The following is a 27978-nucleotide window of genomic DNA, read 5'->3' as shown; positions in this document are numbered from 1 at the left end:
AAAATAATACTTTTCTTTGCCTACTGTGACTTCTGCACTGTGGGTAGCACAGATTACTCTGGCTGCCATCAAATGTGTGACGTTCTTTACTTACATTTGTTAGCATTACTGACCTTTCCCTATAGGAAATGTGGAGCTATCTTCAGGGATGAAAATGGAGCTGAATTCTACAAAGAGTTTTCAAGATGTCGGGTCATTTGTGGTTTTATAGGAGAGAAGAGGAAAATTTTTTTTTTACTAAATATGATACTGGAATCATTTGCCTTTCCTGGATGATTTTCATTCTTTTACACTTCATATACCATGTAAATGTGCTCTGTGGTAGGCATGCAAAGGATCAGAAACCATCAGACCTCGACCAGCTGTTCTGGATGTAAATTCATGTGTGCGTGACTTGACTGGATGTATTCTTGAGTTGCCAATGAGCTAATAATGGGAGTTGTCTTTTCCTAGGAAAACGGTATTTGAGGGATCATCAGAATGAAGTCCCTTGTTTTGCTTGAGACAGGCTAAAGTTTGGCAAACAACTGAAGTAATTAAACAGCACAGCAGAGAAGCCCACTGAAGCAAAGCATAGAATTATTCTTCTGTTAACTGTTTGCACTGACTCAATCATATATCCTTCCTAAAGAGGTCAGTTGGGTTCTGCTGCATTTCCTTTAATGGGGCTTTCCACATCTCTGTTATGACCATATTGCATGGAAGTTTTCCCTCTAAAAGAAAAGGAGATATTGCCCTTCTTCACCGAATTTCTGCCTGGCTTACTCTGAGTTTCAAAGGCGCAGCTATGCTTGTAAAGGAGAATATTCATGTCTTAACTGATAGGGAACATTAGTGCCATACTGGTGAGAAGCCAATGTAATCTGCAGAATAATCAAACCAAGAATTGTTCGGATTAATTTTGTCTGGGAATTAGTCTATAGCTTGCTCCTTGTGAACCTTGCAAAGTTCTGGAAATGGAATGACTTTTCCTAATGTGCTGCAGAGGAAACATACCTAAGAATAGCCTGTTCATTTGATTTTCAAGTAATAGGCATAACCATGGTTGATTCTGCAGGGACAGACACGTTGCTCACTCTGGAAGGGTTCGGCAGTGATCTCCAGGCACTGGAACACAGACATCAGGTTTCACACCCCTTGGGAGAGGTTGTGGACCTCCACAGAGATGGTGATGGTATCAGGGCCGTTTGAAAAGTTAGCATACTCTAGTTGTCAGCAGCACAGCAGGTGTTGGTGTGACAAAGGGTCAGACCTATGACATGAAATGTGATGATGCAGTGGCTGTCGCTGAATCCTCTGTCCTGACTTTTAAACCGTGAATACCAAAACTAGCTGGGAACTGAAGGAACTAAGCCCCAAAGTCTCCTAAGTTCACTAATCATGATATCCAGTGAAATGAATGTTAACTAAAACAAGGCCACCTCTTTCCAATTGTTGCAGTTCCTTAAATGGCTCCAGGCATATTCTTTTATCCCTGCTAATAATAGATAGGATTTACAGATGGCTCATATGCCAAGGATTTAATTCCAAGCTCTATAAAAATGTGACATAGCCTCAAACCATAGTCTTGAATGTTCTCTGTGAACCTACTTGTGTCAGTACTTTCCAGGAGCGCCTACTGAGGACAGCATTGTTTCCTTTTTTGGTTCAGTAATGACAGTTGGCTGTTTTCTGAGGGATCCTTGAAAATCACAAGACAATCTTAATGAATTAATGCAAGCTAACTAGAATGTATGACTATAAACATCTGGCTGTGTCCTCGGATCTACAGATCTGTGAGTCTCTGTATTAACGTTAAAAAAATGAAGCTATTTGCATCTAACAGTGTTATTTCCCTGCTCAAGATGAATCACAGAGTCACAACATTTGTTCATTCAGGCAATCAGTATCTTTGTAAGGAAGGCATGTCTGATACTTTCCATAGAATTCACCATGAAGGAAGGCCAGAGTACAATCCATTGAAACAATTTCCAGTTTAAAGGCATTTGCAGGGGCTCGTGTTTCAAATGATTATTGTTTCTGCATCCAGATTGGTGAGGTGGGATAGCAAGAGGGGAACGTGGAAGATCTGGATTTGTTTTTACTTATTTTTCTTTCGGTCTAGAAGTCTCTCCGTCGTATTTTGTGGACTCGCATTTTTTTCTGTAACGCGTTTTCAAGATTTTAAAACAAACTCAGATAATCTCTCCTGAACTTGAGCAGACCAACCTGTTAGTGTGAGGAGGGCTGCAGCACGAAGGAGACAGATTGAAACCTTCTAATTTGCAGTCAGTTTTAACTCTGCAGATTTTGATGAGCCTGAAAACCTGAGAAACCTCAAAAAAGCAAATTGCATTGTTTATTGATATTAAACTGTGCCTCTATGTTCCTGTCTGGGACACGTAAATCCCTGTCCCAACAGAACAAGGTCTCCAAGGTTCATATAAATTACTTTGTGTAGTTGGTCTCTTGTTACAGGTTTAGTATGTTCAGGCAGGTGAATACGTAACTGCACACTGAAACTGTGTGAAATTAGAGCCCACCAGCAACTTTCTACTTACCCTCTGCGCAGCCAGTGTTTGTATATGATTAAGTCAATGATTCTTCTTTTACAGTTTCTTCATACTTCCAAATTCTAAGCAGTGCTGTGTGTGGAGTTAGTGTGGAAAACGTGCTGGCAACAGGTGCTCTGTAGTGTCTAAATGCCCTGGTTGTGAGGATCCACAGCTTTGCACAGAATACTTCTGAACACTGTCCTGAGCACAGTGATAATGTATTTAGGAAGAATGGTGGGTTGACAGGTACTTCTTGCCTGTATGAATACAAGACCAAACCAGTGTTCGGCAGAGGGGCTTTCTGCTCACCTAAGAGAACAACCATTTATCCACCTTTGCCTTTGCTGCATTAATTCTTGATGTCCGATGGTGAAGCTGTGCAGACACAGTCCCCCACTGAGGTTTGGGGCTTTATCTGCTCCTCAGTCTGTGACACGTGACATTTAATTCCTCACAGTTACAGTCCTGAGCCATGACACTTGATTCTGGGCTGTGGCAAGCCAGACATCTGATATTTCGTGCTTGAGCTCTGACACTGGATCTCCATTAGGAAAATTACTGGTACCTGATCTGCCTGATCACAGCTACTTGATATATGGTGATGATCCCCATTGTGGCATGTTTACCACTGAAAGTAAATTGGAAACAGCCAGTACAGCAAAACCAAAGAATTGAAGGATCTGGCTTTACTCTGTGGATACTGTGGCTGAAACATGATGTTAAGAAACCATATTGTGTAAAGAGAAGAGGAAGTGCAAAGATAAAAGAAAAAAAAATAAAGAAAAGCATGAAAAAAATACACCTATGCAAATCCCCATAGGTGTATATCTGTTGTCAGAGCTTCATGCTCTACTTTAACTCTGTGTGTTATACTTAACATGGATCAGCGTTTAAAACAAAACCTAAAATAACTCCCCCCAGCTTCACATAAGATCACATTATAATGTCAAATTTAGTTGATTCTGCTTCATAGTCATAACTCAGGTTCAGCCAGGAGCTTAACAGAAGCTATCAAATACTCTGACTAAGCAAGCTGGTTGAAATTAGTTTGAAAAGAAAGTGATAATCTGGTTCATTTTGTAAGGTTTTCGGTTTCACTACAATCATTTTGTGCTCTTGGAAGAGGGGAATGCAATAAACAGAACTGCAGTGAATTAAAAAGTGAGTATGAGGCATTCCAGTGGTGTTACAAGCACTGCTTTGATTGCCTTCTTCACCAGTCAAGTTGGACACAGCATGTTCTCATGTGTCCACCAAAGCCTTCTGTTTTCATGAGCCATCATTTTCCGACACATCCTAGTGTTTTGTTTCAAAGCCCTTTGATTGGCTCTAGTGACAACTATTTCTAATTCTCGCATTGGATCATATGGATCGCAGAGGAAGTAGAGGCTTGTGCTGCTGATCATCTCAATTCATTTTACGTGATGTCAGATGAAAAAAAAATTAGGTAAAAAAGTGCAGTGGTCGTGAAATCGAATCCCACATGCACAAGGGTGAATGAGGTCATAGAAAGACTTCAGAATCATTCCAGGCACAAGCAGGACTGAAGAGCTTGAAATTGTCTGTGCTATTAGGTAGTACAGACCTAGAAGCAAAGAATATGTCAACTACATTTCAGTGGCAGAAAGGAAGCATCACAAGCAATTAGGGATGGACTTTCATTTGAATAGTCTGAATTTAGATCTAGGCCAGCATTCTAGCTCCAGATCAAGTAGGAGCATCTTACATTAGGGAACATGAAGCAACATTCTTCCGTGCTGAAACTCTTTTAGCTTTGGGCGGTCAGACAGCAGCCCACTACCAGAAGTTACATCTTCGCTGTTGTCATGAATGAAAATATTCCTTGTTATTTTTTCCAATGCTTTTTTGTGTGCATGTGTGTCTGTTTACTCCCATTGCCCCCAGAACAGCAAGTAATTAGCGTGAGCATCTCTCGTTTCTCATTTTAAAGCTGTTGTGCAGTAACTGTGTTGAGCATCTCTGTCTTGCACTGTGAGAAATAGCAGTCAGTCATTTCCCATCCATCTTCTCACAGTGACCACGATTTCTTAGAGCTGCAATACTACTTGCAGGCATACGCATAACTTTTCAGTGGATACTGAGATTAAGGCAAAGGAACTAGTTAGAAATGGCAAATTTCTTTTAAAAATTAAAAGAAGAAAAAAAGAGCAAAGGAAAGAAAGAGGAATGAACCGTTTTATGAGACTAAAAAGATAGCTAAGCAGGCAAAGTGAGATTGTTGTGTGAAATTGGCTTGCCTTTCCAAAGACCATGGACTTGTTCCAACTCGTGAATATTGCCTTTCCAATGGCAATATCCAATGGATGTTTTGCACGGAGTAATCCCTTTCAGAGTGCTCACCTGTATTATTTATGCAGTGCGAGGAAATAATTTCTGGTTTCTGATCTAAGCTTAATCCATCACTCCTGCAGATGCCATTCCTCCAAGCAACATACATGACCAATGTATGAAAAAGAGTAATGAGAAAAACACTGTCTACCACATCTTCTCACAAAATCAAAGCCCCACCACTTAATGTTTTGAGCTGAGACGAGACTGCTTTACTGTTGTCTCTCACTGGAGACAAACCCCACAGGTGCAAAAGAAGCAGAGATTGTCTTCCATTGTCCTTGATAGAATTTAAATGACGCTGAGAGGCATAATTCACATTTCTGCAGTGATGACAGTCTGTATTCTAAACATAGTTGCAAGCATTTTAGAACTGGGAACAAAAGGTGAGATTAGGCTTCTCGCTCTATCACCCTTGGAAAATCAGATGTCTGGTCAAAGCTGGGCTCCCTCAGGAAGGGAGGGCACTACCACCAGGGACTTTTCCTCCTGTCTGCCCTGTATAGTAATTCTCCTGTCGTGATCTCTCCCTTTCTCTTGACTATAGGGGGTGCTAACCTTAGGCGACCAAAGTCAAGATTTATGAGCTCTGGAAGTTCTGTAACTTCATTCTTCTTCTGCTTATGTCCAGCATTAAGCAGTGTAACGGTACCAATTGCTGGAGGAGCAAAAGGAGAAAAAAAAAATAACTTGTGTCTGTGATCTCAAAGATATTACAGAGTTTAAAAGGGAAAAGAAAAGCTTATAATGTAAGCTTCCACCTGCTGCATAGTGAGGTAGGACCATTTTGATCCTCTGCTCTGCCCTTCCACGGGGCAGAGGCTGTGGAAATTGGCCAGATGGTTTCTTTCTGGAGCCCGAAAACCCATGATCAAATTAGAGCAAGTAATCTTGATGGAGTTCTGTAAATAGAAGAAGTAAGCAGATGAGGATAGGTCAGGGGAAGAGAGGAGAGGGCCTCTGAGGTAACAGGAGAGTCTGTTTCATAACAAAACTGTTCTTCTCATGTTTCCCTGTCCCAGAAGTGGAGTCACTAGACACTCAGGAATCCAGAACTAATCTTTCATTAACATAAATACTACAAACTTATTCTGAGCAATGTTATGCTTTGCTTTTTTTTTCTTTCTATTGCTTATTTACTATGGAAAAAAAGACAACAATGTCACCTGAAAGCATCATAAAATGCAAGAGATCAGGTTCCTCAAAAATCACTGTTGCATATGCGTATTGTATATGATATTTCTTAATCCCACTGGTTCCTCAACTCAGTTACCCATGTGTGTTTATTAAATGTTATACTGCTACACTGGTGGTTTTCCACGATCAGCTGTACAATGCAGCGGGAGTCATTTCTATCTCGTTTTTCTTTTTGTTTCAACAATGCAAACTTTTTGGTCCCCTTCATGCAGAAGCACAGGCAAGTTAGAGGCACGATCGGACCACGTTGGCTAAACGTGTCTGTGTTCTCAGATAAGATAAGAAAACCCACTAGTAATTGAGCCAACTACATGGGGCAAGTGGGGAAGGTGAGAGTATGAGCTTTTTCCTTGCCTTCCCTCCCAGAGGCTGGGAGGCAGTGCTTGCTCCAGCCGCCTGCTTCACTAAGAAACTAGGCCTGCTCGCCAGTGCATGCAGCTGGAGTCCTGCATGAGTTAAGAGATGGACACTTTTCAGCTTCTGTGAAGAGTTCTCCCTCCCGTAACATCACAGCTCAGATATTTTCACCTGAACTTTCAAGGAGGTCCTCAGAAGTTCACAAGTAAGAATAAACAACAGGGAAAACTCCTCCTCTGGGACTTTTCAAAGAGCAGTCAGAAATGCTTCTGGGTGCAGGCAGTGATACAGCAGGGTGAAACACAGAAACATGACCACCTGTAGCAAAGGTTGCCTTGCACCTGCTCTGGCCGTTCGGGTGGCAGTTCCTTCCTAAATGGATCATACTTCAGTTCGGATGTCCTCAGCTTAAAGTCTTCCTCATAAAACTAACTCCAAACCCCACAGCGTGGACTTAGCAAAGGCTTAGAGCTTCCAGGTCGGTAGCCTGCAGGTGTGCAGTGGAACTGCATTTTAATGTCAAACAGGTGACAACAGGAAGCACAATGTGTGCATTTTGGCAGAGGGGTGACACAGCTGAGGCAGGCTGAGCGAACTGATTCTCCTGCACTCGCTGGGAAAATGTGTCTTGCTTCAGATGCTTGTGTGCTACACTGAACGATGCTGAAGCCATTTTATTAGCACTAGGTTTCATTCTGGACCCAGGTTTATCGATGCTGACGGCTGGAGTCCTTCAAGGTCTGATGAAACACTGCTTCATGTTTTATGGAAAAGTAAAGAACTGGTAGTCACTTGGAATCAGATGTTTAAGAGGTAGGACTGCAGTTTGCTAAGTGATAATATGTGGTAGTGAGGTGAGGCTTCTCGGCAAGCAGGGTAGCACTAATCAAATATTTTATTCTGAAAAGAAAAAAAAGTAATCCCTCAGCATTTCCAGCCTGAAAAACACTTTTTCAGCAGTGGAATATTAATGAATTGGTAATACTAGACTGTTTTATTTAGCCAGCTTCTGTAACTCTGTTGTACTTTATTGTTTATTCAAACCGCGGACTTATCCAGCAGTTAATGTTGATAAAAATGCTATGAAAAGAAACTTCTGTCTGGGAAAAGCTACAGCTGGCCAAAGGGAGCGTGCTTTTTGCTCAGCCAGCTGGGCTTCTCCCAGAGGCCAAGCACCTTAAATCTTACATGATTTTACGTCTCTTGCACATTAAAGCAGGGAAATAGCTTTCCAGGTATAGGTGCTGTAATCCAGCTGTGTGTCTTTTGGGTCACCGTGCTCATTAGATGCCCAAAATGACCTCAGACAGTGGTTTCCTTTCAGCATCTCTATAGCATAAAACCTTAGCTCGTCTCCTTTACTAAACGATCAAGATGTCTTTTGACTGCTGATCTGCCTTAAGGAGCATTGCTTCCCAAGAAAAGCACTGAGAAGCTGGAAAAATGGCAAAATCAGGGTTTCTCCCCTAATTCTTATAGGCTGTCATAACATCTGGCCACTTAGAACTTTTTAGTGATCTTTCTAGATAATAAACTGGAGACTGTTACAGCGCCTTTATTCTTAGGATCTTTTTTTCCCTTCCCATTGAATGCTTCCTTCCTTCTTTACCCACTTTATTCCATTTAAGCAGGTCCTTTGCTAATTCTAGGCTGCCTAAAGAGTGTCGCAGGGAGAAGCAAAAGCATGGGAGAAGAAATGTGATTGTGCAGGGATGCATCTGCCAGTGCCATTGCAGGCTCTTGAGGGCAAGAGAAGTACCTGCAAGGAAAATCCTGCCCTGTCTCAGTGCCCTCCAGGATAGCATGTTCTGTGCAAATATAATGTTCAGAGAACGTATGAATGAACTGACTGTGTGAAATCTCTTTTGTGAGAGTCTTAGAAGCCAGTGATGTCTAAGTGTATTTTACTCAGTTACCAGGGGCAGGTAACTGTCAGCTCCTCTCCCCAGTTTTTGTGTAAGTGGTAATAGCAATATATTTAGCAGACATATCATGTCCTCATTAAGTTTCTTTGTCTCTTGGAAATCTTAGAATTTGAAATTTTTACAACATGAAGTCCAAAAGCGATGTTCAGTTTTTGGAATTTTTTACACTGAACTTTTAAAGTTTGCCAATTTTACCCTTTTAAGGGAAAAAAAAAATGTCATGGAAGATATTGGTGAATCTCAGTTTAGATGACATACTATCGTTCTGCCAGCTACCATCTCATCTTTCGGATCTCATCAGGTAATTGAAAACTGAAGTACCACGCAGGATCTTTCTAATGCCTTAATACTGATGTTGGTATTCATTTCCTTGAACATCTTTGGCTGGACAGTGATTGAGGCTAAACTTTACAGCCAGGTGGCTGGGCATATGGAATGATCATTTACTTGGAACACGAGGGAGTTCTCAGGGATGCCAAAATAGGTGATGATTGTGATGGCTTTCAAAGTTCAGCTGTAAGGTTAAGAGCTGGCCACATTTCATTTTGTTGGGATCAATGCTCCATACGGAAGACAATAGCTGCAAAAGAAGGCATGTAACTGAAAGTCTCTGAGAATATCCACCATTGCAAAACGGTGTTAACGCATGTACCCTGAGCAGGACAGAAAGACAGGAAGACAGATTTCAGGGACCTTTACCTCACATCCATTCATTCTGTCATATGAAGTTGAACAGCATGGGTTATTTGTTTGGGAATGAAATAAACAGATCAAAATGGAGAAAAACTGTAATTTTCAACTTCCTGGATTTTAGGGCTTTTTAAATGCAGCTCAGAAGTTCAATTTTATGTAACACTTTTTCTTTGAATTCTTCTCCTCTAAAGCACAAAAGTATGCTGTGGAAACTTGCCAGGCACAATTTACAATCTATTAAAATATCGAAAAATATACACCCAAATGAGCAAGCCTTATGAAAATCAACTCAAATTACCCTTTCTGTAAAGGCACAGGTCGCTGGTGTATGTGTCTCAGGATGCTTGCCCTTCTTCTACACAATCCTGGATTCTGGCATTTATGCTACGTATGAATGTGCCGTTCATTTCACGCTTCTCTCACTAGACTTCTAGAAGAAGAAATCGATCAAGGTGTTTTCAGCACGCTGCTTTTCATGTTGATTTGCTTAGTTAAAATCTGTTTAATTCCAACTCTGGTTGCAGTCATAGTGGTAAAAAAAAGAAGTGTTTGCTTCAGCAGAGCCTGCCTGGGTAAACAAGCAGTGCCCTGGCTCACCTGCAGAACGAGTGGGTTCCTGGTTTTGGTGCAGTACTTCAGCAGTACAGGAGGATAAAATAATTTCTTGGTGAGTATATGATGCAAGAGTGGGCAAATAGCATTGTGTAGAGAGTTTACTAGTGTTTTACAAAACAAACAAGCAAAAAAAAAACCAAACTCTTCTTCCCACTTCTGCACTTCCATAAGCAGTCTCACAGCACAGGCAGCGGGAATTGCCACCACAGGTGAAAATTAGTTAGCACGTTGGCCTAGTTGTCACTCTGAGACCCTCACTAGCCCAGGGATTGCTATCTTTGCATTATCTCACAGTAAGGAAAACAGTAGGTTAAGTTATGATGAATCTGAAGGTAACCGCCTTCACCTGTTGAAGATGTGTTTTATAAGGCTAGCTGACCACAGAGTGGCAGCCCGAGACCCATGAGGATCTCAACTGCTCCTTCTGTTAATATTGCCTATTGGGTGGGCAGCCACCACAGACAGTGCTCACTGCTCTTCAGAGCTCACTACGGGCTCTGATACCACGGACTGGACAATAGATAGGTTTCACAGCTCTATCTGAGCTGTCAATATGCTCCTTCTGGAGGAGATAATGCATCATTTGTAGCTCTTTTACCTCCCAACAGGCCAGGCTGCTTTGGGGCTCTTCTCCACAGCTCTTTTAAAGATCTTTAATCAATATAGTTTCCCTTTCTCACCAAAATTACTTTTGCTGTATTTTTAGTATGTTCTGATGGAGCAAAAGGTGTTACTTACATCCAATTTTCCATATAACCACTTCTGATGACTGTCTCTTTCAAGTCTTTTCAGCCTATCCATCCTGAATTAACTTTTTTGTTAGAAAAGGCCATTCGTGGTTTATAAATTTTAATACAGGATGCTAGCTGCCAGAAAGTTTTGGAATGCTACCAAAGACTTTAACCAGTCTACCCAGCAGATGAAATGAGGTACAGCTCCTGCTGCACCTGGAGACAGTGCTCCTTTCATTGCTCTGTTTCAGAGTTATGACACCTCGGCTTTAGCCTCAGAAAGTCAGGAATTTTCCTTTAAACGGGCTTCCTGGAAATAGAGTTTTATGCTATTAATGGGTAATTTATCACACAGTATTTTTCAGCCTTAAAAATCTCTGGGTTTTGAGGTTTGTTTTGTTTTTGGTGTAGTAAAATGGAGACAGCTAAGCAGAGGTGAGACTTTTGAGGTGGTATCTCGACAGCGGGAGATGATAGTGGTGACTGGCCCCTGGTGAAAGACTATCTTGCTTTTTGATGGTGAAGCGCTTCCAACTTCAGCTGTTAAGCATACAGATGATGATTACAGTGGCTTCTGTATGCCCTGTCTGGTTCTTACCCAGAGAAACCCATTCGCTGCGCGATGCCACTTATGACTGAATTGTGCATGACCTGCAGAAATACTGCGCCTCACAGCTTACATTGGATGAACCCTCCTAAGCAAATTCTTTGCCATATGAAAGAGATCTTCAGAGTTCTGCAGCGTGGGGAATATCACCCCGCAGTATGGGTAGTGTCTTCCATCATCATTTTCATCTTCAAAGAGCAAGACATTTTCTAACGTGATAGACATAGAATCATGGAATCTCTTGAGTTGGACTGGATCTTTCAAGGTCATCTAGTCCAACACAGATCAGTTAACTTTTTTTTTTTCCCCTCTTTTTCTGCAAGAAGTGATCAGATGAACACTTTCAGAGAGGTTCTTGATTTGGAGGCGATAGTATTTCTGAAAGGCCAGCACACGGCATATGCAGATTGATCACTGCTCTGTAACCAGGCTCACTGCAGTTTGTTTCGGGTACTTGCTTTCGGGATTTATCGCTATAGCATCTCCAGGATACTTAGTTACCAGAGTCATTATAGTAAAGGAAGTCAGAATTCGTAATTAATTAACAGGTCGCAGAATAGCTGCATGCAGAGAGCTCTGTGGAGCAGTAAATTCCCTAGTCCTACCTCATGAAGTTCAGTGCCAGACTTCCTCACTGTACTCTCCTGCCCTGTATAAAGCTGTTTCCTGTTCTGACCTTGAGCAGAGTTCCAAACTAATGTTTTGGGCAGACCCCAGGGGAGCCATAAACGTATATCACTCATGACACAGTATGTCGCTTAATCTTAGCCGTGCAGTTATTTCAGCCCCCACGGTGAAAGAGTCCAACATGACTGCTGATTGTAGAAATGCATCATTTTGGATAAATTCCCTGATCCACGCTGATGTGTCTTGTGTGGAGGGGGAGAGGAAGGAGGGGAAGGAGAAGAGGATGGTTTTCCTCTTCAGCTTGCCATCACTGACATCTGTGAACTTTCAGTATACAGCGTGGCTTTCTGAATCTGTTTCAAAGGTTTCATGCCTGCTCTCTAGTCTGTGTCAGAGCTGAGCAGCTGTAAGCTTACATTGTTTCTCAGGGAGCTGTTGTGTACTAGAGAAAGAGCAGGCATGCATTAATTCTCACTTGTGTGCTCCCATATACAGTGCTTTCTCTGCTTTGTGACCAGAACATGCAATCCCTGGGCGTTTTAGACAGCAGCTCTCCTGTTCCCCAATAGCCCAAAGCTGTTTCTTATTTGAGGCAGTGGAGATTTCTACTTAAATATTCTGTAAATGATGAAACAGTCTTCTTCAAAACATCTTATTTGCAAATGATTTAAGGAGACTTCTTTGCTAGGGGTGTCTGCAGTTTATGGCCAGGATCACAATAGGGAATAAAACAAATCTATGATTTCCCTGTAAAACACAACTGATGATTCAGAGATAAACAATGCTATTGGAAATGCTCTGCTGAGTCCTATGGCTAGTCCAGCCACAAAATGTGCATTCCTGTGGCCAGTCTGAGAACAGAACCTGCATCTCCCTTGATCAGAGTTCGATAAAAAGATTTTCTTTTGCTTACTTGTAAAATGTCTAATACAATGGTGAATTTGTATTAGCACTTAATAAGAGTAGGCTAACATACGTTCTCTGCTCTTTCCTGGTTTATGGGTGACTTTTCATTAAAGGGATGAATACAGATCAACCCTGAGATAAAAGATGAAGAGAGGAAGGTGGTGAAGATTGCTGGAAAGGGTTCATTTTAGAGGAAGGAAGAGGAACACAGAAGTTCCAGTTATATAAAGAAGTGTACTGCGAGGTGCAAAATAGACACCGAAAGGAATAAAAGGAAATGAGCAACGTATGAAAAGGTGGCGGAAGAATAAGGAAGTTGTAGATGAAAATAATGAGACCTTTGTGGGACAAAGGTATTAATTTCTTATGAAGATCTTAAGTCATTAGGAAACAAAACAGGTAAATAATCATTTTACTCTTTGACATTCTGAAAAGTTGACTCCTGCTGTTTGTTTCTGAATTGCTGCTATCCTTTCATCTGACTGGAGATTTTATTATAGGGATTTGAGCATTTTTTTTTTTAATAGAAGAGGAAGTCTATATGTTCAAAGGAAAACCAAATCTTATTCTATTTTATTCTTTTTCTGCTAGGAAATGCATCATAAGATGCTTACCGTTTTCACAGAGGAGCCGATCACACATTCCAACCCACTTTCGAGTATATTCACCTTCCTAAAGAAAAAAAAAACAACTCAGCTATTCCCCCCCTTTTTTTTTTTTACCTCAAGAAAAATGCTGACCACTTCTAGAAAACTGTACTGCTTTTCTGTAGAATATATATATATATATTTATATGCTAGAAAGAAGTCTAAGAGAGGGATGCAATAATAAGCTTCAAGTATGTAGGAGGCATCCAGAAAGGAGAAGCGAATAAATGTTTCTCCTTGTGCATACACAGGACAAGAAGAAATCAGTTTCAGTGGCGCCAAGGGAAATTTAAGTTAGGAAAACTTTCTAACATAGAAAACCCAACACTGCAACACATCGCTTAGAGAAATAATGGAAGTTTGAGCACTGGAGGTTTTTAAGAGGCTCAATACGTGGGCCAGTCTCATATATGAAGAACATTATGTGCTACACGCTGTCTTTTAGCTGCACGAAGAAAGCTGCTTTTCCTCCAGATCTTCCCACTATTTTAATAATAAATGTGCAGGATGATTCAGTATGGATACAACTTGAAATTCATTATGTTCTATCAATTCTTACCTGGATTGTGTGAAAATGCATACAATTAATATCTGTGTGATTGAGGGAAGCTGTTTTCTCACGTTACCTTTTCTGAAAGCTAAGGTCATGATGGCATGGTCTAAATTAGCACTTGTAAGCCATAGCTAATTGTTCACGCTTCTTTTTCCTTAACATATACCTCATGCAAACCTGATTCTTGCCCAGACATAGGTATGGGAATGTCAGAAATACACATTTTGCTTACACTTAGGAGCAAGCAATGGTTGGAATGGGGAGCATGCATCACGCAGGTGCTGCAGACTCCTGAATGGCAGGGATTTACATTTTATTTATGAAGGAAGAGCAGAGGAGAGACACTCCAAGCTTCTGCGACAGTAAAATATCAACCCAGACATGGGAGCTCAGGAGGTACGTTGTCTAGAACAGCTTACAGTTGATGAGCATGGTACTGTGCTCTCCAGATAAAGTTCAGTATAGCATATCCTGGCACGCAGCTTGGAGCCCAAAAAGTTGGAATTCAACTCAAACATTTCCACTTGTGCTCTTGTTTACAATGGTTGATGCCAGCTAACATAAATTTACGAGGTGCTCTGTCTGGGCCTTTAACAGTTAGAAAATATGAAGAACTGAGCTGAACTGAGCTAAACTGGACAGACTCAGGTTGAAAAGGAGGTTGGGGAGCAAAATTTCTTATAACATGAGTCTGATAAGAGAAAAAAAGGTCAAGCAGGGAAGTCAGCATCTCAGCAGTATGGTCAGAGGACCAAGAGCTGGTAAAATCGAGTGTACCACTCATTTAAGCAGGAAAAGGTTCTCAGGCTTTACTTGTACTGATAAATTATCACTTATGAAATATATGTTAAAAAGCAAGTATTAGCTCTTTTTGCTAATTAGACTGTTCGGGTGTTTTGGACTAGCAGAATTTCTTCTGAAGCGGTTTTTCTCTTATACCTGTGAGATTGATACCCAATCAAAAAGATCAGAACCTGCTATGAACTTGATCTGGGCATCTGTGAGCCTGAGGCTTGAGGTTCAGAAACACAAAGCTAACAGATAAATGTCTGTGATAATTTCCTAATACTAGCCAGATTTTTCATATTCATGTGTACAGAGAAAATAAAGCTGACCATGGTGTGAGTTCAAGAGAGAAAGCAGAAGGGAGACTTTTATTTCTCTAGCCTGCCTGGTCTTCACCTTTAACCCCTCTATGAGTCAAACGGCTGAAGGGGAACCTACCTATGTCTCTTGTTGACAAATGTAATGCTGATGCTATGCATGAGGTTTTATCTCATCTCTTGCAGACGTGTTGTATCGTGTCTGTAGGGAAGTTAAAAACATGAAAGTCACAGGAACTGTCACTTATCCACTGCTACTCCTCTTGCTTTTTCTTTCAAATTTTAGATGCTTCTGTACGATAGACATGCTGCTTTAAGGCTTTTCCCACACAACTTGAAATAAACAAACACAGTGAGGGTTATTTTGTTTGTTTTTTGTATTTTTTTTTTTAAGTAAGTGCCGTTTAAATCATTTAATTCAGCATGAGCTGAGCAGCAGTTGTATAGAAGAAACAAAACTCCTTGTGGTTGATTACTAAATACAATGATTTTATCCCAGTTGATCAGCACTATGTTACACAATGTGTTACTGTGTGTAAAAATTCCCAGTGTTCGGTATCAGCCTTTGGGTTGGTATTGTCACCTCCACGATGTAGAAACCTAATACTAACATTCCAAGGCACAATATTTAGGTACTCAGGTGGTAAACTGTGTCACTTTCATAACTAGTGGAATTGTTTTCTTTTTAGTTTTTCATTTGGGTACGTATTTTTTTTGTTTTCCATTCAGGAAGGGTTACTATTACTGCAGTTTGTGCCCTTAATCTCCTGCAGCCATTTTTGCAGTTTCAGTGCTGTGCAAGTTCAAATGATTGACTGTTGCCACAGTGATACTGAGAGCTGAGGAAGAAGGACATGGATGAGGAAATATCCAGTCAAGTTAGTATCACTTCTTCTTTTTTCCTCAGGAGAGAGAACTGAGGAACTTCAGAACTCAGAATCATTTGACAGATAGGCTTTCCAGCCATCAAACCAGTGTTCCTGAAGTCTGGTACCTGAGGTAGCAGGGATATAGCCATCCTCCTGTGTAGACACTGTGTAGGCACTGTGGAAACTGCTTTTGCAATTCTACATCCAGTGTTCTGGCTCAGAGGGTAGATTTATGTTCATTTATATGGACTGTTTAGAATAACAAGAATAAAAATGTGACAGAAACATTTTTCTGGGGCTAAGTGAAAACTCAGTGTAGCCAGTGAGCTCAAAGCTCACTAATGGAACAGGCCATGGATAGTTGAACATAAGGAAAACAGGAAGAAACCATTGTAATAAACTCAGTCATCACTAAAACTTGTAAGAGGAGAATAAAATATCTGTTTTACAGGCTAATTTCATGTGCTAGCAATATATATCATCACTAGGAGATCATTTAAATTATAGGGAAAATATTAAGGTATTCTGCTATTAAAATATCTCAGATTATTCATGTATACTGTTGTTGAATTTTATCAAGTGGTTGTGCTAATGATGCACACTGCGAAGAAAGGAATGTGCAAATACTTTAAATAATACTATTTTTTATAGAAGACATTGCCTGAAATAACCAACTCTCACGGAACTCCTGAAAGATATCTGAACATGAAAGAGTATCTCCAGTTTGCAGAGCAAGAGGCAGCAATCAGATTCCCAGTTCTGAAGGACTTATTGGCAACACCTTCCTGGACCAAGGAAGCAAACTGCTGTTAAATTTCTTCCATTTGTTCCTCTTCTAACCTCTCCACAGCACTGCTCTCTCCTAACTCATGTCAGCTTCAGACAGAGCTCTGGGTAGGTTTGTAGTGAAGCATTTTAATAGCTGGTTTCCTGCATTTGAAAAGTGCCTGGCATTTTTTCATGTCGTGGCATAATATTAAATCAGTAGGACTTTACGGAAGATACCTGATAATAGGATTTTGCCTCACAGAGCTTAAAATTTTTATTAGAATTTATAGTATTGGTTTGAGGTATTTCACATAACGTTTCCCTGGGCAACTGTTAGAAGAGATTTAAATGTTTAACATATGTGGCTGTGCGCAGTAATGTAACACATGATTTTGCCATTACTATCCGCGTGTCCTTTTTTTTATCATTTCCTTGCTGTTACTACATAATGTTCCTTTTGGAGAGGATCCCTGTGGCTGACAGGCTTTCCCTATGAAACCCCCTGAGCAGGAGCCCTAGCTGGGTGGCAAGGCACAACAAACCTTTAACCTCATGCTTGTGCAGGGCAGTGGGGGCCGAGGGAAGCTTGCAGTGAGCTTCTGAGCTGGCACTTCACACAAGATAAATGGCTCCGCAAACCTGGCCATTTTACAGGCATGCAAACACCTCTCCTGGAATTCTGTGTCTAACGGGCTTCTGCAGATGTGAAACTGTCAGGAGGGTTTAGTTTATCTTTCTAACAGAGACGAACGGAAAAAGGCAAAGGGATTTAAACATAACTGCTCTCTGCAGGAGCCTCCACGATCCTCTTTGCTTCAATCTTCTTTTTCTTTTTAACTGCTGTTCTGTATATTATTCTTTCCATGAAATAGGGACCCCTAAACTCCATGTCATTTTCTTCCCCCCCGTCCTGTTTCCTATTTTAAAATCATCTAACCTTCTCAACCCACTCAACGAACGTGCTACGCACAATGACACGTGGTGGTCACCTCTTGGTAATGTCTGTTATGTAAAGAAGGGATTTTGATCCACGCTTCAGCGTCATGCATGGACGCAGTTCACCTTTCAGTCACAGTAACACGCTGCTCCCAGGAGGTGACAAATGTACCTAGGGACTTCTTTCCTTTATTAACCTGTGGTAACCTGAGAACAAGCTCCTGAATTAGCTTATCAACACTGGCTGCATACTGATTCATAAATGACTGTGAGAAAATACTTTTTAAAACGTCAGCTGTGATTGACTGTAAAAGGCACTCAGAAATAAGGAGAAGATCTTTCATGTCCTTCAGTTTGTGAACAGAACCAATTTTTACAGACTATTTGATGCATTAGATATTCAGAACTCACTGCATGCTTTAGCAAGTTATCCCTCACACTTGCCATTTAAAGGACGGATAAACTGAGGCTGGTTCACTGGAGTCACAAAAGAAGCTCTTGATCCTCTGAATAGGGCAACAGTCTGTCTGTTTTCCAACAGCTGACCTTACCTGTTGCATTCTGTGAGAGGTACTGCACAAGTGCAGGCTGTCCTATGTATGGTCAACCTATGACAGCCATATGTCTAAGGCGATCTTTTCCTTGTATCTCAAAAGCAGCCTTTTTCCATCGAAGTGATCCATGCTGATGTGTTTTTAGCTCATGTGGAATAGGATTGACTTGAAATGAAAAGCTCTGGTTCTAATATTTACTTTTTAAAATCTGCTTTTGTTTTTCTAACTAATGTGAGAAATGTCCAGCAGTTCAGACTTACCCTATTCCTGATCAGACTGATTCTTTTTTGCCCAATCTCATCCTTCTGAAAATAATGAAAGCCTTTTGCAAAAGCAAAAATTAAGCAGACTGTCTGAGTAAGGAATACTAACCCCTGCTTTTGTGATGTATACTGACAGACAAACAAAGTAAAGAACAGCCTATCAATTTTTGGAATTTTGTATGAACAGGTCATAGTAAAATGTAAGAGCCTCTTAATTTGTGGCAAGGTAGTCTGGTCTCTGTAAACACAGATAAAAATTAAGATTTTGGATATGATGGAATTGCTTGTGTGTAGAGAGCTAGATATGTTGTAGCTGAAATATAAAGCAGAGGAAAAGGCTCTCGTTTTTTTTTTTATTATTATTATTTTTCCCAAAAATCTGCGTGCAGCATCTCCTTCTTTTACTTTCCTTATTGTATTTTTTTTTACAACCCCATCAACTTCCTGCTGGCATAAGATGCTTCTCGAGCAATAGAGGCTTTCATCTGAAAATCTCTTCTTAAGACGCAGCAATTTCAAGCAGTCATGCTTAAGGGCCCTGTAAGGTCCCTTGTTCCCTTCAGAGCAAGGATCATGTTACATGTTAGGCTTCACTACTGCCAAAGTGTCTCTTCTTCTCATGTGTCATGTAGCCTTTTTGCTGACAAATTCGTTTGGAGTGCAAATAGTTCTGTCCCTGCTAGGGTTGATGTCACGGAACCGAGTGCATTTAGGATGCTCATCTCTCTATTTGCTTCATTTGGAAACAGATATATGTATATACATTAATAATGGATTCAAGGCGCTTTTCTTCCTAAGTAATTTGGGTGTCTCTTTCCTCTGTTTTAGTCAAATGTGGGAGAGTAGTTACTTAATTAGTTGAGTTGGAGTCGATAAAGTAGGCGGTATACCAGTGCAGTCTGGATGGAAAGCCTTTGCAACTGATATCGTCCTCAAGCAGCTGAGCATCAGAGCGTTTCCTCCCCCAGCCAAAACTTGCAAAATGACCACATCCAGCAGGCAAAGCTCTTCTACATCTATGGTCAACAACTTGGCAAAAATGTTTGATCCAAATGCTTTGCAAAACCAGGGGCCTGATAATACAATGGAGCCCCTGAAGATTCGTCGTGTTGTAAGCAGTGATGTCAGCACTGAAAGTTTTAATGTCATGGATATGAAGTTTGCCTTCCTTGAACAGAAAATTGATAAGCTGTTGATGCTGCAAGACAACGTGCTTAAGAAACTGAACAGCGTTTCACAAGAAATCTATTGCATTGAAAAAGATATTGAGATTGTAAAAGCAGAGACATCTGAGCCTGGATTGAAGATGGAAAGAAACAAAAATCTGAGAAATAATCAGATGAAGAGGCTTTGCCTTAAAATGAAAAAATCTCTTTCTGATATAAACAGGAATGCAGAGCAGCAAGTTAAAAGACTAGATGGACTGGAACAAAGCGTTTCTGCAATACAGAAGCTTGTAGGGCCTCTCGCTGAGAAGGTTAAAGCATTAATAATTCATCATTCAAGTGGAAAACATCATATTCTAAAACGTAAGCTTCGCAAGGCAGGTGATTATACAAAAGCAGCTGGACGTGGTTTTGGAATGCAGATTTTCTCAGAGACGACAGCTGATGCTCTGCTCAAGACGAGGAGTGAAAAGGTGAGCCTAGGTTTCTTTCTCGTCTTGTCAGAAATCATTGCAAGCCATAGACATGTTGTCTTATATGCTTTTCCATTTCATTAACATTTATGAGAGAACAACCCATACTCTTTAAAAAAGACTAAAAAAAAACCCAACATACCAAGCAAGTTTTGGTGAAAAAAAAACCAACAAAGATCTACTCAGTGACTACTACCCATGCTTTTTTCTAATGATCTCTTCATTGTTATAAAATATAATTAGGGGTCACTGATGTCAGTGACAAAGGTTGTCACCGAGATCAGTAGGTTTGGGTCTTGAACATTTTGCTGGATTTATAATTATGGGGTTAAGTCAAGTTGCAGCAGTCGTGTTAGACGTTGTGTGGTCTAGAACTCAGTGAAACTGTTGAAAAACCTTCCAATGACTACAGTAGACTTTGGATCAGGAATGTGCATGTGTATGATGTCCTTTATTCCAAAGAAGAACTGAACTGTTCTGATGTTCTGATCTGGTATCTTTGCTGACATCAGTGGGGAGAGAGGCATTCTAAATTGGGATCCGAGGTAAGGTTACTGTAACTGGAGCTGCAGCTTTTGTAAACTTCCTTGGAGGAAAAATGCCTGTCACCACAACAGGAGTTTTGTTAGGTTCTTTACAGGCCAGATTCAGAGAACACAGAAATCTCTTGAAAGGCTCCTTTAATTATCGCAGACTCTTGTGAGGTAGTTTTACTATTCTCTGTTGCTTAAAGGAGCCCAGTAGCAGTAGAAAATTAAGAAATTTCTTCTAACAAATATGTTGAAGCCAGAATGAACTAAAAATGTTGTCTTTGTTATTCTTTTTTGCTTTGCTTTCATTTCTTCCCCCCAAAAAGTCACAGTCAGGCTTCGCTGTTCGATAATTAAAGAGTAATTTAAGGAGTTTACCTCAAATGTTTGAGCAGAAGAAGCACCATGTGTAGTTATTAATGGAAATGACCTTCCTTGAAAACAGAGGTGCCCAGTATTACTTGGAATGCTGTCCTCAGCATACCAAGTGCTTTTTAGCTTGCTTACTCTTAGGCAATTCCATTTCTCAGTTAGGCAAGATGCATTTGAGCCATTACAGGAACTTTAACAGTAGTCACTGCTGAATAGCAGCAGAAGAACATCCTGTAAAGATCCGTCCATTGAACTGGATGATTCATCACTAGGTAAGGATATAACCTGTGCTGCCTTGTTTCCATAACATCAGTAACTAAAGGGAAAAGTAGCTGCCCTGCTAAACAGCACAAACAATAAAAGTGATTTTTACAGGCCTCCTTTGAACATCAAGTTGGACTGATTTCAATGAATGAATTTGAACAAAAGAGAATTTTTCACCTTTTGTACCATTACATTGATGAGAAAAGATTTTTATTTTGTTCTCATGGCTTCTTTTGCTTTTTAAAACATCACTGAAAACGTCTGTTGTGAAAGTTCTGTTCACAGGGAGGCCCACAGGTCGTCTATTTAATGGTAGGATCGCTGTATCCTATATCTGTGACAGAAGCTGTCTGTGGTACAATTGTGGATTAAGAGAGAGAAGGGGACCATGGTGGCTTCACTGGTGAATGTGTGGGTGCAGGTTTGTGCAGCAGATGAGGCAGGTCATGGCTGGTGCCGTGGGGAGGAAGTGATGTTCCTGACGAGGGAGCTGGGATGGGAGGGTTTCCAGATGTGAAGGCTTGGATTTGATAAAAAGACCCAAAGAGAGGAGGGGTGATTGGGATCTCCGTCTTTATTCCAACAGCATCTCCATTTGTAATCTCCTCACTATTCCATTGTTGTTCAGAGTGACTTTTGGTGAGGTAAAGAGTCTTTAGTGGGAACTTGTCTAGCACCAGGGCAGCAGGAGCATGTCTGGAGTCATGCTGCTGATAGTATTACTTTGCTAATATTTTGTTTGTTTTATTAGATAGCATACATATGTTAGCCTGTCATTATCTTCCTGTCTGTATGTTTGATTTATTAGCATAGGACCATCATAAAATTATCTGCCTTTCTTGTGAACAACAGATGTCTTTAGTAAACACTAAGTCCACTTGGTTTTAAGTAAAAACAGACCTGAATTCAGCCATACATTAGGAGCAATGGGAGGGTACAATGTCCCTCAGCAGAGACTGTCGAACGTGCCTGTTGGTTTAGTAGCAGCCAGCATTTATCTGCATTCAGAACAAACAGACTTTTCTGCCTAATAGTGAAAAGCATCTCTGAGCAAGATAGTGAAAAGCATGGTCCATAAGACTCCATGAAGTTGGTTGCTTGTGCCTCTGCCTGCCACATATACAGAACAGATTTACAAATGAGGTTTTAAATTATTGTGACAAAAGGAAAAAGAAGGGCTAAGAAACTGAGAAATAGGGGGTTAGATATCTTCTCACCCTTGCAGAGTTTTGCACCTGAGATGTACCAGTGATACCTGGCAGCATAGCAATGAATAGACCTACACTGTTAGGTGAGACCCTTGCTTCTGTTAGCAAAATCTTTATTGCTGTCCCTGGTCCCCACCTGAAAACAATTTCCAACAATGCAGAATTGCCAGTCACCAGTCAGTAAGACCAACATCTTTGTTATCCCGATTGGCCTCCATATGGCATTACTGAGCAATCCTGCAACAGTTTAGACAGGCACAGCTCTGTTCTGTTTCCTTATGGTCATGAGAAGGTGATCCATTCACCTGTTTGGAAAGACAGCACCTGCTTTTGTGCACTGCTAGATGTGGTCCAATGTTTGGGATGATGTGCCTTACCCACCTTTCCCAGTGGCCATGCCATGTGCTGCTGAGCTGAGGTGGCTGAGCTGCCTGACAGATAGCTGGCTGTCCTCAGCCTGGATCTGCAAAATAATCCAATCAGCCCTAATTACTTGTAGGTTGTGCAAGAGGTGATCATGATGCATCCAGATAAAGCAGTGTGTTGTGTTCATATATTGCTTAGTGACCTGTCCTCCTATCCTTCCCTCTTAAGAGAGGTGCTCTTTGCTTTATTAATTGTAAAATTGGTTTTGACTGTTTCCTAACTGGCTCATTTTACAGAATTGGATACAGAGCAGTTGAAGAGATGGAACAAAGGGGACAGTTGCCTCTGTCGGGTGGGAAGAAGGGCAATGGGAGAGATGTAAAGAAGTGGTGACAAGCAGCTGATAATAAGCAATTTCACTTCTGGCTTCAGCAGCATCTGGAACAGTTTCCAGATCACAGGCCCCACTGGGACTTCTTGTGCTCTGCAAAATATAGGGATCACTCTTTTCTGAAGCAAAATTTCTGTTTTCCTGCCTTTTACTGCCATCCTGAAATACCACTGCTGCCTTGTACAGGAGCTTAGTTTATTTCTGTTTTGGGCTGCAGTTATAATATTGTGCAGACTGCAGACACTTCACGCTTTGTCAGTGCTGCCAAATGTCTCCCAGCCATTTTCCACCACATACGGCATGACCCCATCACAGTGGCTGAGAGGAGAAGCATGCATTACTTGTTTTTCTAAGTTTTTTTTTTTTTTTTCTCACTACTACCACTCAGGGAAATCAGCAGTTCTACAGCAGTGTCTTTAAAATCTTGAGGTTTTCCTCAATTTCACCTTTCTAAGTAGTCCGTGATAATCCTGTTGCAAAATGACACTGTAACTCCACTTTCAGTCTTATTCCTTCCACCTATCAGGAAGGAGGGTAAAATAATATTTCACTTATTTCCTCCAAATTAAACAGTTTAGAGATTCTGTACTATTAACCTGCAAATACTCACCTGGAGGGTCATAAAGTCCCTTTTGTTGCCATCATAAAGTGATGTTGAACTTTCTGCATTTGCTTGCAGCTTGCTGTAGCTTTGGTCAGTTGCCATTTCTGCAGGCTTTGCCACAGGACTAATAACTATTAGCAGTTTGAGGCTGTTTCCCACATTGAAACTCCCCAGCAGTGGGAGCTGTGCTTTCTGTTTGAACCCTCTGTCCCTCCTGCACAAGTATCATGGTGCAAGTCACTCGTTGCTTTAGTTGAAGTTGGCAATTAAACTTCTGTTTGCAATCTGTGTTTTAAGATCCATTCAGCCTCAGCCTGTAACCATCATTCTGATTCCTTCATTTTGCCTATAAATATTAACTGGTCCCTCATGCATTATTTTCCTTCTCTCCAGATTGGCCGTGTTCTGTGAATATTTCATATTACAGCCAAACAGGCAGGAGTTGTTTCATTTTCTTTTTTTATTCTGTCTGCAAGAGTTTCTGCAATCCTCAGTAGGTTAGAGGGCAGAGCCTTTCTGTAGGATCTCAGCAGATGTGGGCAACTCAGCTGCTTGGGCAACAGTGTCAGTGGCTTTAGTTGCCTTTGTATCTGGGAGTGCTTCTCTGGCCCTCAGAACCGATGCCTTTCCCCAAATAGGTCCTCAGTAGAGGTATTCCAGTTTTTGAACGAGCCATAAATTATTAGAGTTATAATTATCTCCCTCACTTTTTCTGAACAAAGCCATTAAGTTTTCTCCAGACAAGACATCTTCATCTTGTTTTGCCCCGCTTTCTCCCTTACTGACACCCATAGGAGATTTTTCATGCCCTTCCAATTGAGAAGATTGTATACTTTTGCTTTCTTTAACATCTGAACTTGCTCTGTGCTGTCAATATTCCTTGGGGTCCAGCCCTGGGCACTGCAGTTGCAGTTTTGCTCCCTCTTTACCCGAGGAATGTGTGAAATCAAAGCAGGCACTGCTGATTTCTAAACACCTGCACATAGCCTCACATTGCTTTTTGGTATGACATTAATGCCTGCACATTACAGCCACCATTTCAGGAATCCACTACGATTCCTTTGCAAATCTAAAGAGACCTCATGAGATACAGAGGTAACTGGTGAGTGCAGGAGAGCAAGACAAAAGTCATCAGGGAGCAGTCCTGTAAAAGAAGGCTCCTTTGAAGAGGGGAGACAGTGGTAGGAGGGGTTTGCTCAGGCAAGAAGTCTTGGCTCACTCCAGTTATCTACAGTCCACCTTTTGACATCAGGAGTTCTATCTATTTAATCAATTTTCAGGAGTCCTCTAGCAAGAGTCAGATATATCAGTTTCTAGTTAGGATGCCATGCTTGAATGCCTCCTCCTGTAGGAGAGTGTGCCATTGCAATTAAATGCAGAGCCCTCATCCCCTCATCATGCTGGCTTTTGATGACAAGGGAAGCTACTCAAGAATGTAATTGATTTGGTGTTGCATTGGCAGCATCCTGGGCTTTGCATACACATGCACCAGTGACAAGGAGCAGCGATGCTTGGCTGGGCAGCAGCCCCAGCCGAGCCTGGGATGAGTCCAAGCACATTCCTTTTGCTATGTGCTGCCTTTGTGGTGAGGTGCCACAGGAAAATATGTCTGTAAGGGGGAAATGAAGAGATCTTCCCTCCCCCGCAACACACCCAGAGCCCCTTCTTGTTAAATGAAGTTCGTTTTCAGGAAACCTGTGTTTCTGGAGTCCATTTAAAAGTGAGTCATCAAAGCTGCAGGGAATGGTTTTTGAAGTTTGTAACTCTTTGGAAGTCTCCCAGCAGTGTGATTTCCCAAAAGCAGCTTATGAAGGACTGTTCAAGAAGACTGAACATATTTGCCATGGATATCATTACATGCTTAGCACAGATAAGTTAGTAAAGGTGTGAAATGTGAATGAGTGTTCTTAATGGATGCTGTAGCAAAAAATTGCTCCAGCAATTGACAGGTGGGGGATTCATGAGTTTTGTTGAGTTTTGAGCTGAACTTTTCCCCTCCTTTCTCACAGTGGAGTCAGTGGAGCTCACTACAGAGGATGAGACATTTAACAGTAATGTGAAAAATGTGCAGAATGGCACCTGGAAAGCTTTTGGGATGTGATGCGGGTACATGTGATGCACATGCGCAACCTGTGAAGCACATGGGACCCTGTCAGTCATCACACATGAGAAGACATCAAGAAGTGTGGAGAAGGAGAGATGTGAGGCAGTCTCACCTAGGATGATGTTATCCTAAGGGAGTTTTCTGCGTTTAGTATGTGTCTTCATGAGGAGATTATTACCGATGGCTTTTTAAGACAGCATGTCACACACAAATTCTCTTATATTTCCTAGAGAGGGAATTATGATTCTCATGGCTAATGTGTTTTGATGTGTGATTGAAAGAGCCCTGTGACTTGTGTTTGAATTACACAGAAGAGTGATTTCTTTATCTACTTCAAAGAGCACTGTAAGTTTTGTGGAAGATATTCTTTCTGCCAGAAGGTGCCAATGGGTTGTGTAGCATAGCAAAAAATAAAGTCGCATGACAGATGTATCACCTGCCAGGAAATTAGAGTTCCCACGTGTGTATTTTCTACCGTTTATAAGCTTATATCAGAATTGTTCGGCATTGCTGGGTTCTTGGAAGGAAGACAAAAAAGGCATGAACATTGAAGAGGAAAATAAAAGTGAAGGAGAGGCTGAGCACTGGGTTCTGGGGATAGTGCAGGAGGCATCACAATGCATTCTGGTGCCCCAGGATCTCCACTGTACACAGTGTATTCTCCCATGTACCGGTGTGGAAGTAGCGAAAGCATTCATCTCATGGTGGCCAAGTGGAAAAAAAACCGTGGCTAATTTCTGGCTGTTAATGAAATGAAATCTTCACAAAGCTTGACTAACTACAATTATATTGATGAATGGATGGTGATCAGATCTGATACTAAACCAGGATAACTTGTAGTAACAATGACCTACAAGGTATCTTAAGAACCTGAGAAATAGAACCTAAGTCAGAAAGGTGTTCTAGATGTGTGCGATATTGCATGTCGATCTCGGCTGAATGAAGTTGAGAATAACGTCTTGACATCAAATGAAATGTGATGGAGTGATAAAGGACCTTTAGCTAAAAGCTTGGGGCTGCATCGTGAGGCCATTCATTACAAAAATTTTTTTGCAGTAGGAAAAAAAATCAAAGAGTTTTATTAGGTGTATAAAAAAAATTGAAAGTTAGCTAGGAAAACATTCCAAGGTTAAGACTGCTTCGGTATAAAGAAGGAATTTAACTAAGTGCAGCTCATTAAAAAAGGGTCAGATGTCTATAAAAAGCATTAATCTCTCACTGCATTTTAAATCTCTGTTAAAATATATTATATTTATACATACGATTTCTTATTGCTTAATTTCTGCAAGGTTCATGATGTACTTTTTAAAGTTGATTTAAAGAATTTTCAAAATTGTTTTTTTTTTTTTTTCCATTTTCTATACTGAAGTTTTAGCTTCTAGAATATCTTGCATTATTCTGTTATCACCATGTGGGTTTCTATTCTCTCTCTGTTACTTAGGGTCTAGCAAAGTTCTTTATGAAAGGGTGTGTTAACGTTTACAAAATGTATTTTTGAATACACAATACCAACTTTTGTAGGTGAAGACACCTTTTTGCTTTGGTATGTTTTGTGGGATCGCAGTGTAACCTTTAGTACTTAACATTTTCTGGTATTAAAATGAAAACTTCATTGAAAACTTCTGGCTGCTATGGATAGAGAAAATGTCTGTAGTGCCATAATCCTAGTTATATATACTCAGATCATTAAATAAAGGCAAAGCAATAGGGTGGAAGTCTAATCTGCACTTAGAAATATTGATACATATACTTTTAGAAATTATAGACAGAAAAGAATCACATGTCACCAGATTTCAGGATGAATAATACATGAATAATTGAAACCTCACCAGGATTGAATTAAAAGATCTCTTGAGAGAGCACAGTTATCAGACTGAAGGAAGAAAAATGTCATGAAGAGTAGGCAGGCAGGATGGATGCTATTAAGAAACTTCCATGCTTTTCAGATGAAGTTTTCAGAAAAGCATGATGGCCTTGGGTGCTCACAGGCTGCAGATTCTTGAGGGGACTGGCCTGGCTGCCTGCACATAGACATCTTGGCGATGGGCGTCTCCACCCAGCTGGACATCTTGGGGACACGTGCCCTGGATGAACCATGTCTTCTGCAGCAGGTGTCTGGGCAGGAGGAAGGAGCCCATTGACTTCAGCCAGCTCCAGTAGATCTGAAACAATCTCACCCTTTGAGGGGAAGAAATAATGAGAGCAAGACCGTGCTTTTAATGCTGGATTAAGTTTTGACAAACTGAAGTCACGTGTTGCTACTAAA

The 27978-nt window shown here is 40.9% G+C and overlaps 1 protein-coding gene and 1 long non-coding RNA gene across 5 annotated transcripts in view; one reads left to right on the top strand and one right to left on the bottom strand.

The window, feature by feature from the left end:
• Nucleotides 1-27978, top strand: part of MYLK4 (myosin light chain kinase family member 4) — an 84590-nt gene that overhangs the window by 32125 nt on the left and 24487 nt on the right. The window contains exon 2 of one of the 4 annotated variants that reach the window (XM_046928572.1): nt 12655-19873. The exons of 2 other annotated variants lie outside the window; for them this stretch is intronic. In XM_046928572.1, the coding sequence (XP_046784528.1) occupies nt 19217-19873 (657 nt within the window). In that variant the 5' untranslated portion in view covers nt 12655-19216. Of the gene's footprint in view, nt 1-12654; nt 19874-27978 lie in introns of those variants that run through there. One more of the 4 variants, XM_015282188.4, reaches the window with a different exon arrangement.
• The window catches only part of LOC112531770, a 23272-nt gene continuing 15154 nt past the window's right edge, over nt 19861-27978 (bottom strand). Inside the window, exon 3 of the long non-coding RNA XR_003073771.3 lies at nt 19861-27890. This is a non-coding gene — a long non-coding RNA (uncharacterized LOC112531770). The remainder of the gene's footprint in view (nt 27891-27978) is intronic.

Source organism: Gallus gallus, chromosome 2, assembly GCF_016699485.2.
Source record: "Gallus gallus isolate bGalGal1 chromosome 2, bGalGal1.mat.broiler.GRCg7b, whole genome shotgun sequence".
Classification (NCBI taxonomy): domain Eukaryota; kingdom Metazoa; phylum Chordata; class Aves; order Galliformes; family Phasianidae; genus Gallus; species Gallus gallus.
Note: the sequence above shows the minus strand (reverse complement) of the source record. Positions and strands in the feature narration are given on the sequence as shown.